At 52.1% G+C, this 18,595-nt stretch overlaps 2 protein-coding genes across 2 annotated transcripts in view; both read left to right on the forward strand.

The window, feature by feature from the left end:
• Positions 1-623: 623 nt before the first annotated feature.
• Positions 624-6,788, forward strand: CCDC194 (coiled-coil domain containing 194). Its single transcript, XM_050769812.1, has 4 exons — positions 624-947; positions 3,292-3,388; positions 3,794-3,926; positions 4,471-6,788. The coding sequence occupies exons 1-4, from the start codon at positions 624-626 to the stop codon at positions 4,619-4,621; spliced, it is 705 nt and encodes a 234-aa protein (XP_050625769.1). The 3' UTR covers positions 4,622-6,788.
• Positions 6,789-17,397: 10,609 nt separating this feature from the next.
• The window catches only part of PLVAP (plasmalemma vesicle associated protein), a 28,377-nt gene continuing 27,179 nt past the window's right edge, over positions 17,398-18,595 (forward strand). The window contains exon 1 of the mRNA XM_050769615.1: positions 17,398-17,848. Within this exon, the coding sequence (XP_050625572.1) occupies positions 17,480-17,848 (369 nt within the window). The 5' untranslated portion in view covers positions 17,398-17,479. The remainder of the gene's footprint in view (positions 17,849-18,595) is intronic.

The following is an 18,595-nucleotide window of genomic DNA, read 5'->3' on the forward strand; positions in this document are numbered from 1 at the left end:
GCACTTTGGGAAGCCGAGGTAGGCAGATCATCTGAGGTCAGGAGTTCGAGACCAGCCTGGCCAACATGGTGAAACCTCGTCTCTACTAAAAATACAAAAACTAGCTGGGCGTGATGGCGTGCGCCTGTAATCCCAGCTACTCAGGAGGCTGAGGCAGGAGAATCGCTTCAACCAAAGAGGCGGAGGTTGCAGTGAGCCGAGATCCTGCCATTGTGCTCCAGCTTCGGCAACACATACACACAAACTTAAGATTAAAAAATAATGGAAACAACATATCCCCAAATGATAGCCAAGCACTTCCTTTGCAGATGCGGTCTTTGGCGCTTCCCACAGATGTGCCAGCTTGATTCCTACCAAGCCCTACCGAGCAGGAGTTAATACTCTCCCCATTTCACAGAGGGAGAAATTGAGGCACAGAGGGCAGCACGTGGGATGCAGGAACCCAGGATCCCTCCTCCTTTCTTGAGCTCGACGGGTTGGACCAGTCCCTGGAGGGGGTCCAACCCCTCCCAACGGACTCGGGAAGCCACGGCCAGGCTGGGCGGAACCGTGGGTGTCCCTGGCGCCCCAAGGTGCCAATTAAATATTCGTGGCCGTCTGGGGCCAGAGCTGTGGACCGCGGCATGGCCGAGCCGGGGCCGGAGCCCGGGCGTGCCTGGCGGGTGCTCGCTCTGTGCGGGGTGGCCGTGTTCCTGGCTGCAGCAGCGGCCGGCGGGGCCCTAGTAGCCTGGAATCTGGCCGCCTCGGCTGCTCGGGGATCTCGCTGCCCGGAGCCGGGGGCCAATGCCACGGCGCCGCCCGGGGACCCGCCGCCTGAGGTCGACGAGTTGCGGCGCCTGCTGGCAGAGGCTGCCGAGCGGGAGGAGGCCCTAGCCAGGCAGCTGGACCAGGCAGAAAGTATCCGGCGAGAGGTGGAGAAAGCATTGAAGGCCTGTGAAGGCCGCCAGGTAGGTGGGCCGGGTGGAGGGGGAGCTCGGGAATCCAGAATGTTGGGATAAGAGAGGGCCTGCCCACACATCTCCAGGATTCCCTCCCTGTGCGTCGGTTTCCCCAGTTCCTAGACTTGAGAAGGCATTGAGAAGAGCGCCCTAATGCCTTCCAACCCTTAGATGTCAGTTCACCATGGAGTCTACCTTCTGATCAGAAAAGTGGATCACCTGAGGTCAGGAGTTTGAGACAAGCCTGGCCAACATGGCGAAACCCTGTCTCCACTAAAAATACAAACATTAGCCTGGCGTGATAGTGAACGCCTGTAATCCCAGCTACTCAGGAGGCTGATGCAGGAGAATCGCTTGAACCCGGGAAGTGGAGGTTGCAGTGTTCTGAGATTGTGCCACTGCACTCCAGCCTGGGAGACAGAGCAAGACTCCATCTGAGAAAATAAAAAAGTCTCATTGTCCTTTGCTATTTGCCAGATAAATGGTGTCTGGAGAAACCCCAGACCACTGGAGGCCCTCCCCCATGTGCCCACTCAGCCCCACTCCAGCCAGTTTCCAGCAGCCCTATTTAGAGAGAGGAACACACATGTCACCTGTAATTAGGAGGCTAAAGTTGGCCTCTTGGGGGAGGTACCTGCTAGGTTCTCCTTTTCCTCTGACTAACCCTTCAGACTTTTTTTTTAACCCTTTCCAGCCCTGAGCCTTTCAAAAGAACTGTCCTCAAAATCCCAGCCATTTCCATTTATGGAGTGACTACTGTCTACCTCTGGGCACACCCCCCATTCCACCCCAACCTCCCAGCCCAGCCGAGGTAGTGCAACATCTGAATATTAAAAATCAAAATGCGGCCGGGCGCGGTGGCTCACGCCTGTAATTCTAGCACTTTCGGAAGCCAGGGTGAGTGTATTAGTTGAGGTCAAGTGTTCCAGACCAGCCTGGCCAACCTGGTGAAAACCCATCTCTACTAAAAAATACAAAAATTAGCCAGGTGTGATGGCACATGCTTGTAATCCCAGGCGGAGGTTGCAGTGAGCTGAGATCCCACCACTGCACTCCCGCCTGGCTGACAGAGCAAGACCCCATTTCAAAATAAATAAATAAATAAATAAATAAAATCAATCCAAATAAATCCCTACCCCTTTTCTGCCCCCACCAAGAGAAGGGACTGGGGCAGTCGAGGTTAAGAGCAGCCTACTCTGAGTTCAAATTCTGGCTCTGGGCCGGGCGCGGTGGCTCAAGCCTGTAATCCCAGCACTTTGGGAGGCCGAGACGGGCGGATCACAAGGTCAGGAGATCGAGACCATCCTGGCTAACACGGCGAAACCCCGTCTCTACTAAAAAAACACAAAAAATTAGCCGGGCGAGGTGGCGGCGCCTGTGGTCCCAGCTACTCGGGAGGCTGAGGCAGGAGAATGGCGGGAACCCGGGAGGCGGAGCTTGCAGTGAGCTGACATCTGGCCACTGCACTCCAGCCTGGGCGACAGAGCGAGACTCCGTCTCAAAAAAAAAAAAAAAAAAAAAAAAAAAAAAAAAAAAAAAAAAAACAAATTCTGGCTCTGCCCCCTTACTGTAAGATACACTGAGGAAGCCGGACCAGTAATTTTGCAGAATGTCCAGAGGAAACCTACGCATACCCCAGAAATTCAATCGTTGTCAACCATCAAATTGCCCCCTGTTGGTTTTTGTTGTTGCTTGGTTTTGTGTTGTTTAGTTTTGTTTTGAGACGGAGTCATGCTCTGTTGCCCAGGCTGGAGTGCAGTGGCGCGATAGCTCACTACAACCTCCACCTCCTAGGTTCAAGCGATTCTCCTGTCTCAGTCTCCTAAGGAGCTGGGATTACAGGCGCCCACCACCACACCCGGCTATTTTTTTTTTTTTTTTTTTTTTTTTAGGAGAGGTGGGTTTTTCACCATGTTGGCCAGGCTAGTCTCAAACTCCTGGCCTCAAGTGATCTGCCCGCCTCGGCCTCCCAAAGTGTTGAGATTACAGGTGTGAGCCACGATGCCCGGCTCACTGTGTTGGTTTGAAATCCCGTCAGTGAGTCCCAGATGGAGCTGAAAGTGGAACTTGAATCTGACAGCAGAGCTAAGCACTCTCCACTATCCAGTGGCTTAGGGTTGGTGGCACTGGACCTGGGCAGAGATCTCCCCCCAGGCAGGCAGCTGTTACCACTCGGTGCCCCAGGCTTCAGAAGCCACTTCTGTGTTTTACAACTACAAGGCCCCAAAGGACGTTCCACACAGCTGAGGACACAGGGTTGCAGGTGGCTTCTCACTCTCCCCAAAAGGGCCAGGCCGATTCACTCCTCCCCTCCTCCGCCTACACCCCCTCCCACTTCCCCTCCACTCTTCAGAGCCGGCTTCAGACCCAACTAACGACACTGAAGATTGAGATGGACGAAGCCAAGGCACAGGAGACCCAGATGGGGGCCGAGAACGGGGCACTGACAGGTGCGTTGTGGTATAAGGGAGTGGGCAGGGATAGAGGTGGGAGGAGCCTAGGTGAATCCTAGTTATCCAAACCAGCATAATTGCAAACGTAATGCAAATAACACAGAAATAAACGCAAAAACTTATGAAACGAATGCAAACAACATGCAGAGGCCATGCAAATGTCACAAAAACAACGCAAACATTACAAAACATGCAAACGCCTTGTAAACGACTCACAAAAGCAATGCAAACCTATGAAAAGCTATGCAAATGGCACGTGGAAGCCAAGCAATGGTACGCACAAATTTAATTCAAATAAAGGAAAGCGTGCAAACGGCATGCAGACTATCAACTTGGATTCCGGCGTGCGTGGGGCGGGTGGGCGCCGGCTCTCTAGCCTGACCCCGACCCCTGCGCCCGCAGAGGCCCTGGCGCGCTGGGAGGCGGCGGCCACGGAGTCTGCGCGGCGGCTGGACGAGGCTCTGCGGCGCGCAGGCGTGGCGGAGGCTGAGGGCGAAGCCTGTGCGGCCCGGGAGGCTGTGCTGCGCGAACGCTTGTGAGTGAGGGGCGGGCCCGAGGGCGGGGGCGGATGGACGGGGAGGGCGCGACCAATGGCTGCGCAGGGCTACATTCTTTAGGCCAATCATTAATTTGGGCGTGGCATTGTGGGCGGGGCATTGTTATTTAATAGGAGGTTCCTGGAGTTGGAACCTAAAGATGGAGAGGAGAGCGGTCTCTCTTGGGATTCCAGGCTGGGGCGAACATTCTAGAAACTTAGGTCTCCAGGATCCAGCGTCGGTGGGAGCCCCGAGAGGGACGGGGAACGGAAGAGGAGGGTGCAAAGAAAAGGAAGTATCGAGGGAGAGGCTGGTGGTCTGGAGATAGAGCTTCTGGGGATGTAGCTGGGAGTCTCTAGGGAGGCGTCCCGGTAATGACTGGTGGTGGCGAACGGATGCCGGATCCTGGAGAGCGGGAACCCTGGGAGATGGGGATCTCTGGGGATGGAGTTCCCAGCAAAGGGACGCTCGGGCGGATGAGGGCTGGCGATGTCTGGGGACAGGGGACCAGAGGCTGACAGCCCCCTTCCCCCTTCCCGGCAGTAACGCCCTGGCAGCCGAGATGAGCCCCCAGCGCAGATCGCCTCGGCCGCGTCCCCGTTCGGGGTCCCGACCCCGGCCCAGCCCTCGCTCGCGCTCTCGCTCCGGACCCTCCGGGGGCTGCCGGCGGCCGGCGCGGCGCGCACGAGAGTGAGTCGACCCCCAGCCGGAAGGGGGCTTCGGCCAGGAGGACAGACATGGTGGGGGGGTGTCTGCGGGGACGTGTATAGAGGCGCCCCACGCTGGATGCGACGCTCACCTTTAGACCGTGGAGACGCCCTGAACGGAAACTTCACAGAAAGGAGCCTCAGCCCTCTCTCCCCGACCATGTAAAGTGCTTATTCTACAGACAGGGAAACTGAGGCCCAAGTGATCATGCAGTGAGCTAGTGCTTAGCTGGGATTTGAAGTCCCCTTTAACAACAATGTTACCGACATCCCACAGATACGAAGACTGGAGGTCTAGCCCTGGCTCAGGAGTAACCGGAAAGGGTCACTTTCCCTCTCTGGGTCTCAGTTTACCCTATCTGTAAAATGGGTGATTGGACTCTTGATAGGGAGTTGATTTGAAAACAAAAGCTGACAAAGGTGGCACAATAGGAAAACCGCAAATCCCTCACCCTGTGAGAAGGGTACAAAACTCCCAGATGGAATTTAAACAAAAAGAACCAAGTAACATGTTTGTTTGTTTTTGGTTTGGTTTTGAGATGGAGTTTTGCTCTTGTTGCCCAGGCTGGAGTGCAGTGGCACAATTTGGGCTCACTACAACCTTCATCTCCCAGGTTCAAGCAATTCTTCTGCATCAATCTCCCAGGTACCTGGGATTACAGGCCCCCACCACTACGCCCAGCTAATTTTTATATTTTTAGTAGAGATGGGGGTTACACCATGTTGCCCAGGCTAGTTTTGAACTCCTGAGCTTAGGTGATCCTCCTGCCTCAGCCTCCCAAAGTGCTGGGATTACAGGCATGAGCCACTGCTCACGGCCCATGTTTTTAACCTATACTGCAACAAAGGTGACTTATGCCTGAGATGGAGCAATGGTTCAATATTCCCAAGTCTGTTAATTGCTATACTAATAGATCAAATGAGGAAATTTATAAATTGTAGAGAAAAAAAAACACATCAAAATCAGTGCCAAGATGAGGACGTCCACTGTCAAGTAGTTTTTCCTCTGGGAGTACTAGCCAATGCAATCACACAAGAAAAATAAAAGCTACAACTAAAAGGAAGAGAATCTATAGGTTGAATCACAAGAAAGTGCTGTTTATATGGGTAAAAAACATTGAAATATGGACACTTTTATATTGCTCAATTTCACATGAATGTATTAGTGGGTTTTCTTGTTTTTCTAACCTTTAAACATTTTTAGCTTGTTATCTAAATTTAACCTTTATGTTTGGCATAACTTCAGACTTACAGAAAAATTGGTAGATTATTCTCCAACTTCTGAACAACACGAAGGTTATGGACGCCAGTCCCCCATGCAGTTGAAAATTCACACATAACTTTGACTCCTCCAGACTCAAGGCTGGCCAGGTGTGGTGGCTCATGCCTGTAATCCCAACATTTTGGAGGCCATGGCAAGAGAATCACTTAAGCCCAGGAGTTTGGGACCAGCCTGGGCACCACAGCAAGAACCTGTCTCTACAAAGAATATCAATAATTCGCTGAGCATGGTGACATGCATCTGTAGCCCCAGCTACTTGGGAGGCTGAGGCAGGTGGATCACATGAGCCCAGGATGTCAAGTTTGCAGTGAGCCATGATCACACCACTGCACGTCAGTGGTCTGAGTGACAGAGCAAGACCCTGTCTCAAAAATTAAAAATGAAAAATTAGGCCGGGCGCGGTGGCTCATGCCTGTAATCCCAGCACTTTGGGAGGCCGAGACGGGCAGATCACGAGGTCAGGAGATCGAGACCACCCTGGCTAACACGGTGAAACCCCGTCTTTACTACACAATACAAAATTCTAGCCAGGCCAGGTGGCGGGCGCCTGTAGTCCCAGCTATTCGGGAGGCTGAGGCAGGAGAATGGTGTGAACCCGGGAAGCGGAGCTTGCAGTGAGTGGAGATCACACCAGTGCACTCCAGCCTGGGCGACAGAGCAAGACTCCGTCTCAGAAAAAAAAAAAAAAAGAAAGAAAAATTAAAGTTAGAAAAAAATTATTAAGAAAATCATGCTGGGCACGGTGGTTCATGCCTGTAAGTCCAACACTTTGGGAGGCTAAGACAGGAGGATCTCTTGAGCCCTGAAGTTCAAGACCAGTCTAGGCAACATAGGGAGACCCTGTCTCTACAAATAATTGTTTTAAAATTCTTTGGGAGGCTGAGGCGGGTGGATCACTTGAGCTCAGGTGTTTGAGACCAGCCTGGGCAACATGGTGAAACCCATTCTCTACCAAAACACTAAAAATTAGCTGGGCATGGTGACATGCACCTGTGGTCCCATCTACTCAGGAGACTGAGGTGGGAAGATCACTTGAGCCTGAGAGGCAGAGGCTGCAGTGAGCCAAGATCATGCTACTGCACTCCAGCCTGGGTGACTGGAGCAAAACACCTTCAAGAAAAGAAAGAAAGAGAGAGAGAGGGAAAGAAAGAAAGAAGGAAGGGAGGGAGGGAGGGAGGGAGGGAGGGAGGGAAAGAAAGAAGAAAGTAGCCAGGCTTGGTGGCATGCACCTGTGGTCCCAGCTACTTGGGAGGCTGAAGCAGGAGGATCACTTAAGCCCAGGAGGTGGAAGCTGCAATGAGCCGTGATCATGCCACTGCACTCCAGACTAGGTGACTGAGTGAGACCCTGTCTCAAAAAGAAAGGAAAGAAAGAAAGAAAGAAAGAAAGAAAGAAAGAAAGAAAGAAAGAAAGAAAGAAAGAAAGAAAGAAAGAAAGAGAAAGAAAGAGAGAGAGAGAGAGAGAGAGAGAGAGAGAGGGAGGGAGGGAGGGAGGGAGGGAGGGAGGGAAGGAAGGAAGGAAGCAAAAGAAAGAAAGAGAAAGAAGGAAGAGAAAGAAAGAAAGAAAGAAGGAAAGAGAAAGAAGGAAGGAAGGAAAGAAGGAAGGAAGGAAGGAAGGAAGGAAAAAGAAAAAAGAGGCAGGGCACGGTGGCTCACGCCTGTAATCCCAGCACTTTGGGAGGCCGAGGCAGGTGGATCACAAGGTCAGGAGTTCAAGACCAGCCTGGCCAAGATGGTGAAGCCCGTCTCTACTAAAAATACAAAAAAATTAGCTGGGCGTAGTTTTTTTTTTTTTTTTTTTTGAGACAAAGTCTTGCTCTGTCGCCCAGGCTGGGGTACAGTGGCCGGATCTCAGCTCACTGCAAGCTCCCTGGGCGTAGTTTTTTGTATTTTTTAGTAAAGACGGGGTTTCACCATGTTGGCCAGGCTGGTCTCGAATTCCTGACCTCATGATCCACCCTCCTTGGCCTCCCAAAGTTCTAGGATTACAGGCGTGAGCCACAGTGCCCGGTCCCCCCGCTTTTTTTTTTTTTTTTTTTAAATGCAGGGCTTGGGGAGGTGACTTTTATCCAAATATCTCTGAAGGAGACACTGGTCACAGCCTCCCTCTCTGGGGAGCAAACCAGGGCTCTGGTAATTGGCGGGGGACATACTCTCATGTTTCTCTATGTACCCTTTGTAAAAATTGCATTTTTAAAAACCATGAACATGTATTACTTACTAAAAATTAAAAATAGTTTTTAAAAGTGTCTGGGCTGAGTGTGGTGGCTCGTATCTATAATCCCAGCACACTGGGAGGCTGAAGCAGGAGGATCACTTGAGCCAAGGAGCCAGAGACAAGTCTGAATAATGTAGGGAGACCACTATCTTTACGAAAAGTTTTAAAATTAGCCAGGTGTAGTGGTGCGCACCTGTAGTCCCAGCTACTTGGGAGGCTGAGGCAGGAGAATCGCTTGAACCCTGGAGATAGAGGTTGCAGTAAACCAAGATCACGCCACTGCACTCCAGCCTGGGCGACAGAGTGAGACCCTGTCTCGAAAACTAAATAAATAGGCTGGGCACGGTGGCTCACACCTGTAATCCCAGCACCTTGGGAGGCCGAGGCAGGTGGATCATCTGAGGTCAAGAGTTTGAGACCAGCCTGGTCAAATGGTGAAACCCCATCTCTACTAAAAACACAAAAATTAGCGGGGTGAGGTGGTGAGCGCCTGTAATCCCAGCTGCTCGGGAGGATGAGGCAAGAGAATCACTTGAACCTGGGAGGCAGAGGTTGTAGTAAGCCCAGATTGTGCCACTGCACTCCAGCCTGGGTGACAGAGCAAGACTCCATTTCAAAAAAATAAGTAAATACAAATAAAAATTAGTTGGGCGTGGTGGTGCACACCTGTAATTCCAGCTACACAGGAGGTTGTGCCAGGAGAATTGCTTAGAGAACCCTGAAGGTGGAGGTTACAGTGAGCCGAGGTCATAGCCACTGCACTCCAGTCTGGGCGACAGAGTGAGACCCCTGACTCAAAAACTAAGTGAATAAAAATAAATTTAAAACATTCCTAAGAGGCTGGTGTAGAGAGGGGATTGGAAGCTCTTGGAACTCTGTCAGAGTTCCACCCCCTTTAGCCAGTCCTGCTCATGATCCTCCCACATACCTGGGGTTTGTAGGTGCCTGATCAGGACCTTCACCTGAGAGGGGGCTCACCTGGACGCTCTGCCTATGGGGAAACTGAGGCTGCGGGAAGAGGAGATCTAGCTGTTGTGTTCCGCTAATGGCCACCAGGGGCCGCCCCAGCCAGCAGATCCGGTTGCCGCCTCCTGAGGGCCCAGAGTTTTGAGAGTCGGACAGGGTGGGTCTGAAACCCCCTCCCCCGGCCCTGGCGTCAATCCAGAAGCCGGCAGGAAATGGTTCCTCCTTCTGGAGTCAGCCAGAGCTGGAAGCCTGGAGACTGGCCTCACTCCAGCCAGGACCCTAGGGACTCAAGACCCCCTCACCACAGGACTGTGTGGTCCAAGAATTGGCCCGTGTAAAGGGCAGGGCACAGGGCTGTCCACAGGAACCAAGTCATTGTCACCATTATGCATTTATTTATTTCCCCTGCTGGCTCCATCTTGGCCATACCTGAGGGACTCCTGAACATGAGTTCTGAGCCAGCCGTGGTGGCTCACTCCTGTAATCCCAACACTTTGGGAGGCCAAGGCGTGCTGATCACTTGAGATCAGGAGTTCGAGACCAGCCCGGCCAACATGGTGAAACCCCATCTCTACTAAAAATACAAAAAATTAGCTGGGTGTGGTGGTAGGCGTCTGTAATCCCAACTACTCAGGAGGCTGAGGCTGGAGAATTGCTCGAACCCGGGAGACAGAGGTTTCAGTGAGCCGAGATCGCGCCACTGCCCTCCAGCCTGGGTGACAGAGCAAGACTCCGTCTCCAAAAAAAAAAAAAAAAAAAAAAAATCAGTTCTGGGGATGGAGGGTGACAGGGAGCCGTGGCAGATGTGTGAGTAGGAGGGGCACAAGTAGAATTAGTGTCAAAGAATGTTGGGAAGCGGGGAATTTGAGGCTGGAGGCTTTGAACCCCAGGGAAGTCATAAGACAGAGAGTCGGTGAGTATTCGAGGTGACTTGAGAAGGACAGGCCGAGAACTAGGTCTGCATTGAGGCTCCCCAGATGCCCAGAGAGGCAAACAGCACTTCTCAGTGACAACTGCCTCCCACCCTACAGAGCCAGCCACTGAGCTGTCCTTGTTCTATCTCCCTGTCTCCACCTGTCTAATGATCCCTCTTGGTTTCTGTTGGTCATCTCTCTCTCTCTCTCTCTCTCTCTCTCTCTCTCTCTTTTCTTTCTTTTTTTTTTTTTTTTTTGAGACAGAGTTTCACTCTTTTTGCACAGGCTGGAATGCATTGGTGCGATTTCGGCTCACTGCGACCTCCACACCCGAGTTCAAGTGATTCTCCTGCCTCAGCCTCCTGAGTAACTGGGATTACAGGTGTGCACAACCACACCCGGCAAATTTTTGTATTTTTTTTAGTAGAGATGGGGTTTCACCTTGCTGGCCAGGCTGGTCTTGAACCCCTGACTTTGTGATCTGCCCGCCTCGGCCTCCCAAAGTGCTGGGATTACAGGTGTGAGTCACCGCACCCCGCCAATTTTTGTATTTTTAGTAGAGACAGGATTTCACCATGTTGGGCCAGGCTGGTTTCGAACTCCTGACCTCAAGCGATTCACCTGTGTCGGCCTCCCAAAGTGCTGGGATTACAGGCGTGAGCAACAGCACCTGGCCTCTGCTGGTCATCTCTTTAAGTGTCTTTCTGTCTCTGGTTATCTCTGTCTGTCTACCTCTGTCTCCAGGGTACCATCCTGGGTAATCCCTACCCATGGCCACACTGCAGCTCCCCTCCCATAGCTGGAGGAATAGGGGTAGGGGACAAAAATGGAAAGTCCATAGTAGCCATGGCAGGAGGGGACATGGGCTAGCTGCAACCTGACCTTTCCAGCCCCCCAATCACAGGCAAGGAAGTGGGTCCCTGTTTTTCTTTTGCTATTTATTTTATTTTTATTTTTTATTTATTTATTTATTTTTTTGAGACGGAGTCTTGCTCTATCACCCAGGCTGGAGTGCAGTGGCCGGATCTCAGCTCACTGCAAGCTCCGCCTCCTGGGTGCACGCCATTCTCCTGCCTCAGCCTCCTGAGTAGCTGGGACTACATGCGCCCGCCATCTCGCCCGGCTAGTTTTTTGTATTTTTTAGTAGAGTGGGGTTTCACCGGGTTAGCCAGGATGGTCTCGATCTCCTGACCTCGTGATCCGCCCGTCTCAGCCTCCCAAAGTGCTGGGATTACAGGCTTGAGCCACCGCGTCCGGCCTTTTTATTTATTTTTTATTTTTTGAGATGGAGTTTTGCTCATGTTGCCCTGGCTGGAGTGCAATGGTGCAATCTCAGCTAACTGCAACCTCCATCTCCTGGGTTCAAGCGATTCTCCTGCCTCCTCCTCCCCAGTATCTTGGATTACACGCATGTGCCACCACACCTGGCTAACTTTGTATTTTTAGTAAAGATGTTGGTCACGGTGGTCTCGAACTCCTGGCCTCAGGTGATCCACCCACCTCAGCCTCCCAAAGTGCTGGGATTACAGGTGTGAGCCACTGTGCCCGGCCTAGGTCCCTATTTTTCAACAGGGAACACAGAGTCCCAGAGATCACAGGTTTCCCCCACCCCACAGAAGGACTCTCTTTGCCGCCTCTGTCACCTCCAAAAGCACAAAACTTAATTTCACTTCCATTAACCAAAAACCAAACACGTGCACGTAAAAGTGGAGGGTTGGCCGGGTGCAGTGACTCATGCCTATAAAGCCAGCATTTTGGGAGGCCGAGGCGAGAGGATCACTTGAGGTCAGGAGTTCAAGCCCAGCCTGGCCAATACGGTGAAACCCAGTCTCTATTAAAAATACAAAAATTGGCCGGGCGCGGTGGCTCAAGCCTGTAATCCCAGCACTTTGGGAGGCCGAGATGGGCGGATCACGAGGTCAGGAGATCGAGACCATCCTGGCTAACACATGAAACCCCGTCTCTACTAAAAAAATACAAAAAACTAGCCGGGCGAGGTGACGGGCACCTGTAGTCCCAGCTACTCGGGAGGCTGAGGCAGGAGAATGGCATGAACCCGGGAGGCGGAGGCAGTTAGCTGATCCGCCACTGCACTCCCCTGGGGAGCAAGACTCCGTCTCAAAAAAAAAAGCAAAAAACAGGGGCCGGGAGCTTGGCAGCCTGTTAGCACTTTGGGAGATCCGCCACTACTAAAAATACAAAAAATTACTCCCAGCTACTCAGGAGCTGAGGCTGGGCGACAAAGCAAGACTCCCTGCCCTCCAGGGCAACAGCGTGAGAAAAAAAAAAAAAAAAAAAAAAAAAAAAAAAAAAAAAAAAAAAAAAAAAAAAAAAAGCAAAAAACAAAAAAACCAAAACAAACAAACAAACAAAATACAAAAATTAACCGGGGGTGGTAGTGTGTACCTGTAGTCCCAGCTACTCAGGAGGCTGAGCCAGAATTGCTCTAACCTGAGAGACAGAGGTTGCAGTGAGCCGAAATGGCGCCACTGCACTCTAGCCTGGGCGAAAGAGCGAGACTCCGTATCAAAAAAAAAAGAGAGAAAGAAAGTCAGGCGCGGTGGCTCACGCCTGTAATCCCAGTACTTTGGGAGGCTGAGGCAGGCGGATCATGAGGTCAGGAGATCAAGACCATCTTGGCTAACACGGTGAAACACCATCTCTACTATAGGCACAAAAAACTAGACAGGCGAGGTGGCGGGCGCCTGTAGTCCCAGCTACTCAGGAGGCTGAGGCAGGAGAATGGCATGAACCCGGGAGGTGGAGGTTGCAGTGAACCGAGATTGTGCCACTGCACTCCAGCCTGGGCAACAGTGCAAGAATCTGTCTCCAAAAAAAAAAAAAAAAAATAGTGGAGGGTTTTCTGAACTTCACCGAAATCTTTCTTCACCAGAAATATCACTTCCTCAAGGACCTTCCTGAAGTTCTGAGTGATTTTTTTTTTTTTAACTCGTGTCTCTATGAAGACTTCAGTGTCAGTTTTCAGGGAGTGACTCGGAGCTGACTTCCTCATGACAGTTTTTCCTTCTCCACTCAAACAAACAAATGAAACCAAATCAATTGTTTTCTGTTTAGAAAAACAAAAGGGTTTAAAAAGCAAGCCTGATTGTCTGGTGCCCCTCCAAGGGAATTTGAAGGGATTCATTTGCAAAATTTCCTGTGAACATGACAAATTGTTTTCAGGAAAAAACCCAACACTCACGTCAGGGCCGATGCATTTGACTTCATGTAGATTCTCGATCAGGCGCTCACGTTCTCCCTCCAGATTTTTCTGGCCAAGGACACAAACAGAACATTTTCATAAAGTCCATGTTGGAGATTTCAGACCTTGCAGGCAAGTATGTCAATGAAAACAACCTCTTTGAAGGACAAATTGGTGACAACTATCAAAATGTAAAAATGTGCCCGCTTTGAGACCCAGTAATTTCATTCATTTCTGGAAATTTGATTTTCTTTTTTTCTTCATTTTTTTTTTGAGACCATCTCACGCTGTCACCCAGGCTGGAGTGCAGTGGTGTGATCTCGGCTCACTGCAACCTCTGCCTCCTGGATTCAAGCAATTCTCCTGCCTCAGTCTCCCAAGTAGCTGGGATTACAGGCGCCCACCACCACGCCCGGCTAATTTTTGTATTTTTTATAGAGACGGGATTTCAACATGTTGCCCAGGCTTGTCTTGAACTCTTGGACTCAAGCGATCCGCCTGCCTTGGCTTCCCAAAACGCTTTGCATTACAGATGTGAGCCACTGCACATAGCCAGGAAATTTGATTTTAAATCTTCTTTTATTTACTGAAACAAAAAACTCAGCAACAATCTCAGTGCCCATGCGTAATTTTATTGTAATGTATCTGGTGAAAACCTAAACAGCCGGCCAAAGGAGTCAGTGAATCTCAAAGACATAATACTGTGCAAAAAGAGGAAAGTCTATCTTTACCTTTTTTTTTTTTTTGAGATGGAGTCTTGCTTTGTCGCCCAGGTTGGAGTGCAATGGCGTGATCTCCGCTCACTGCAACCTCCGCCTCCCTGGTTCAAGCGATTCTTCTGTTCTCAGCCTCCTGTGTAGGTGGGAGTACAGGCACCCACCACCACATCCAGCTAATTTTTGTATTTTTAGTAGAGATGGGGTTTCACCACATTGGCCAGGCTGGTCTCGAACTCCTGACCTCGTGATCCACCCGCCTCAACCTCCCAAAGTGCTGGGATTACGGGTGTGAGCCCCTGCGCCCGGCCTACCTTTTTTGTTAGGGGGGAAAAAAAAAAAATCAGGCCTGGCGCAGTGGCTCACACCTGTAATCCCAGCACTTTGGGAGGCCGAGGTGGGTGGATCATGAGGTCAGGAGTTCAAGACCAACATGGTGGAACCCTGTCTCTACTAAAAATACAAAAAATTAGCCGGGCATGGTGGCGTGTTCCTGTAGTCCCGGCTACTCAGGAGGCTGAGGCAGGAGAATCGCTTGAACCCGGGAGGCGGAGGTTGCGGTGAGCCGAGATGGCGCCACTGCACTCCAGCCTGGGCGACAGTACCAGATTCTGTCTCAAAAAAGAAAACTGGCTATGTTGTCTTCACTTGATTTTTGTTCTGTGTTTGTTTTTGGGGGGTTTTTTTTTTGAACAGGCTCTCAAACTTGTGGGCTCAGCGATTGATTCTCCCACCTCTGGCTCCCTAATTGCTGGGATTACAGGTGTGATCCACTGCGCCTGGCTATCTCCACTTCGGACAGGAGAAAACTGAGGCCCAGGGAGGGAAAGTCACTTCTCCAAGGTCACAAAAGCTGGTAGGTGACACAGTCAGAACTCAACTCCAAAACTCTAAATTGTAATGCTGGGTTCACTCAGACTATGTTGCCCCCATTACGGAGGATGTTCTCCTCCTGCCCAGCTCTGGGGGGCTCTGGGTGGGGCTGGCCAACCTGGAGAAATGACTGGTTGGGCATCCATGGCAACCCCCAGCCCTCCTTCCCCCACTAGCAGCCGCCCACGACGCCGCTGGGAAGGGTCCGGAATCAGAATCAGGAACCACCGGGTAGCTGCAAAGGTCAAAGGTCAGACATGGATTTCCTGCCCACCCCTGGGAACTTCCTTCTTCTCAACTCTACTCTTGCCTCACTGAGCACCACCCTGGAATACCCCTCTGCTCTGTCAACGACCCCTCCCCACTCTGTTACCCTGGCTAATGGGAGGACGGGTCTACACGCCCCAGCCTTCACACTCCCCTACAGAGAACAGCAATTGCACGATTGTGACCTGTCCGGAGTCCAGTCTCCTTTCCAGCTCCCTGCTCCTGTCCCTCTAGCCCACCCTGACTCCACGGGGTGGGAGGGTACCTGTCCCAGTCTGTCTCCCAAGACTGGGAGTTGCTTGTGGCTGGGCTTGGGAATGATGCGTCTTGGAGGGGCCTGGCATCACCCAGCGTGGAGCAAACAAAGAAGGGACTCCAGGGAGCGTTTTGCTGGAGCTCCTGATTCTGGGAGATAGGCAGGACACACAGAATCCTTTGCTTCCTGGTCCCCAAGACCACTCCGGGCCCAACTGTGGGGGTGACCCACAGCGACGCCAGAAAATTCCCATGGTTTTTTGGTTTGTTTGTTTTTGTTTTTGAGACAGAGTTTCTCTCTTATCTCCCAGGCTGGAGTGCAGTGGTCTGATCTCGCCTCACTGCAACCTCCGCCTCCTGAGTTCAAGTGGTTCTCCTGCCTCAGCGTCCCAAGCAGCTGGTATTACAGGTGTCCGCCACCACACCCGGCTAATTTTTGTATTTTTAGTAGAGATGGGGTTTCACCATATTGGCCAGGCTGGTCTGGAACTCCTGACCTCAGGTGATCTGCCTGCCTTGGCCTCCCAAAATGCTGGGATTGCAGGCGTGAGCCACTGTGCCCAGCCCCGCCATAGGGTTTTGAGTGTCGAGGGAGGAATCTCGGTCCCACCTATCCACCACTTCTCATTCACCATCTCACAGAGCCCCCAGCAGTGCCTCCAGCAGGAAATGATCCTAATCATAACAACAGCCACAGAGTGACCAGGCACCGGTATACCCTGTCTCACAAAGGGGAAAAGTGAGGCACAGTCATGTGAGACCTCTCGCCCAAGCTCTCATGGGGAAAGCCAGCTCTTCCCAGCTCTAAGTTCATTATTCCTTGTGCTGCAGTTTCCTGGAGCATTTATTGAGCACCTAAGTGAACAGGGCTTTGTGGGCAATGACAGAGCTTAGGGAGCCAGCGCCACCACCATCCATGGCTCAGCCCTCCGTGATGCCCTCCTGTGCAATTACTGATCACCTACTGCTTGTCCATCCCTAGGCTAGCTAAGCGTTTCACACTTTTTTTTTTTTTTTTTTTTTTTTTTCGAGACGGAGTCTCACTCTGCCGCCCAGGCTGGGGTGCAGTGGCCGGATCTCAGCTCACTGCAAGCTCCGCCTCCCGGGTTTACGTCATTCTCCTGCCTCAGCCTCCCGAGTAGCTGGGACTACAGGCGCCTGCCACCTCGCCCGGCTAGTTTTTTGTAATTTTTAGTAGAGACGGGGTTTCACCGTGTTAGCCAGGATGGTCTCGATCTCCTGACCTCGTGATCCGCCCGTCTCGGCCTCCCAAAGTGCTGGGATTATAGGCTTGAGCCACCGCGCCCGGCCTTTTTTTGTTTTTTTGAAACACAGTCTTGCTCTGTACTCCAGGCTGGAGTGCAATGGCACGATCTCTGTTCACTGCAACCTCCACCTCCTGGGTTCAAGCAACTATTCTGCCTCAGCCTCCTGGGTAGCTGGAATTACAGGCATGCGCCACCACACCCAGCTAATTTTTGTATTTTTGGTAGAGACAGGGGTTTCACCATAGTGGCCAGGTTGGTCTCGAACTCCTGACCTCAGGTGATCCGTCCACCTCGGCCTCCCAAAGTGCTGGGATTATAGGTGTGAGCCACCGCGCCCGGCACATTTCCCACGTTTTGTGGCATTTAATCAGCACCGCCCCAGTGAAGTGGGTGCATGTCTGTAGCCAGCCTGTCTCCAGGTAAGTCAAGCCCCCTGAACTAACCGCGTGAGACCCCAAGGCAGCCCCTTCGCCTCCCTGTGCCTCAGTTTCCTCTGCCACCCAAGGGCGACAGCAACACACCTGGCATGATTCGGTGATCTAATCACAGCAGGGACTGAGAACAGCACCGGCCACCAAGTAAAGGCGAACGCGAGGCTCAAAGAGGCCGAGAATGCCTGACCAGCCAGCCAGCGCCCCACCCAGCATTAATCAGAGGGGTCCAGCCGGTGCCCTGGCTCTGCGCCCCCAGCCCCACCCCCTGCCCTCTCACAGCCAGAGTGGGAGTGTTGTGATAACCCGCAGCCCCCGTTTCCTCCGGGCCAGGAAGGAGCCAGGCAGAGGAAGTATTAAGAGGAGTAATATAAGCACTCCCCCCTGCGAGGCGGAGGCCAGAGCAGGCCGGGTGGCAAGCAGGGACGGTGCACTAGACGGCAGGAGTGAGCAAATGGGTCTGGCCATGGAGCATGGAGGGTCCTACGCTCGGGCCGGGAGCAGCTCTCGGGGCTGCTGGTATTACCTGCGCTACTTCTTCCTCTTCGTCTCCCTCATCCAATTCCTCATCATCCTGGGGCTTGTGCTCTTCATGGTCTATGGCAACGTGCACGTGAGCACGGAGTCCAACCTGCAGGCCACTGAGCGCCGAGCCGAGGGCCTGTACAGCCAGGTCCTGGGGCTCACGGCCTCCCAGACCAACCTGACCAAGGAACTCAACCTCACCACCCGCGCCAAGGATGCCATCATGCAGATGTTGCTGAGTGCCCGCCGCGACCTGGACCGCATCAATGCCAGCTTCCGCCAGTGCCAGGGTGACCGGGTAAGGCTGTGGGCAGGACACTTGTCCTGGGGACCCTGGGCAAGCCCCCTCACCTCTCTGAGCCTGAGTTTCCTCATCCAAGAGAGGGGGACAATCACAGGACAAATATTCTATTTTCTTATGAGACACCATCTCGCTCTGTCTCCCAGGCTGGAGTGCAGTGGTGCAATCTCGGCTCACTGCAACCTCCGCCTCCCGGGTTCGAGTGATTCTCCTGCCTCAGCCTCCCAAGTAGCTGGGATTACAGGCATGTGCCACCATAACCGGCTAATTTTTGTATTTTTAGTAGAGATGGGGTTTCACCATGTTGGCCAGGCTGGTCTCAAACTCCTGACCTCAAGTGATCCACCTTGGCCTCCCGAAGTGTTGGGATTACAAGCGTGAGCCACCATGCCCAGCCGACAGATTTGATTTTTTTTTTTTTTTTTGTAAGAGCCAGGGTCTCCATCTGTATCCTGGGCTGGATGGAGTGCAATGGCTATCATAGCTCACTGCAGCCTCAATCTCCTGGGCTCAAGTGATCCTCTTGCCTCAGCCTCCTGAGTAGCTAGGACTACAGGCATGTGCCACCACACCCAGCTAATATGTTTATCTTTAGCAGAGATGAGGTCTCACTATGTTGCCCAGGCTAGTCTCGAACTCCTGGGCTCAAGCAATCCTCTCACCTCAGCCTCCCAAAGTGCTGGGATTACAGGGGTGAGGCACTGCGTCCAGCTAATTTTTTTTTTATTTCTTTTCTTTTTTTTG

Source organism: Macaca thibetana, chromosome 19 (genome assembly GCF_024542745.1).
Source record: "Macaca thibetana thibetana isolate TM-01 chromosome 19, ASM2454274v1, whole genome shotgun sequence".
Lineage (NCBI taxonomy): Eukaryota > Metazoa > Chordata > Mammalia > Primates > Cercopithecidae > Macaca > Macaca thibetana.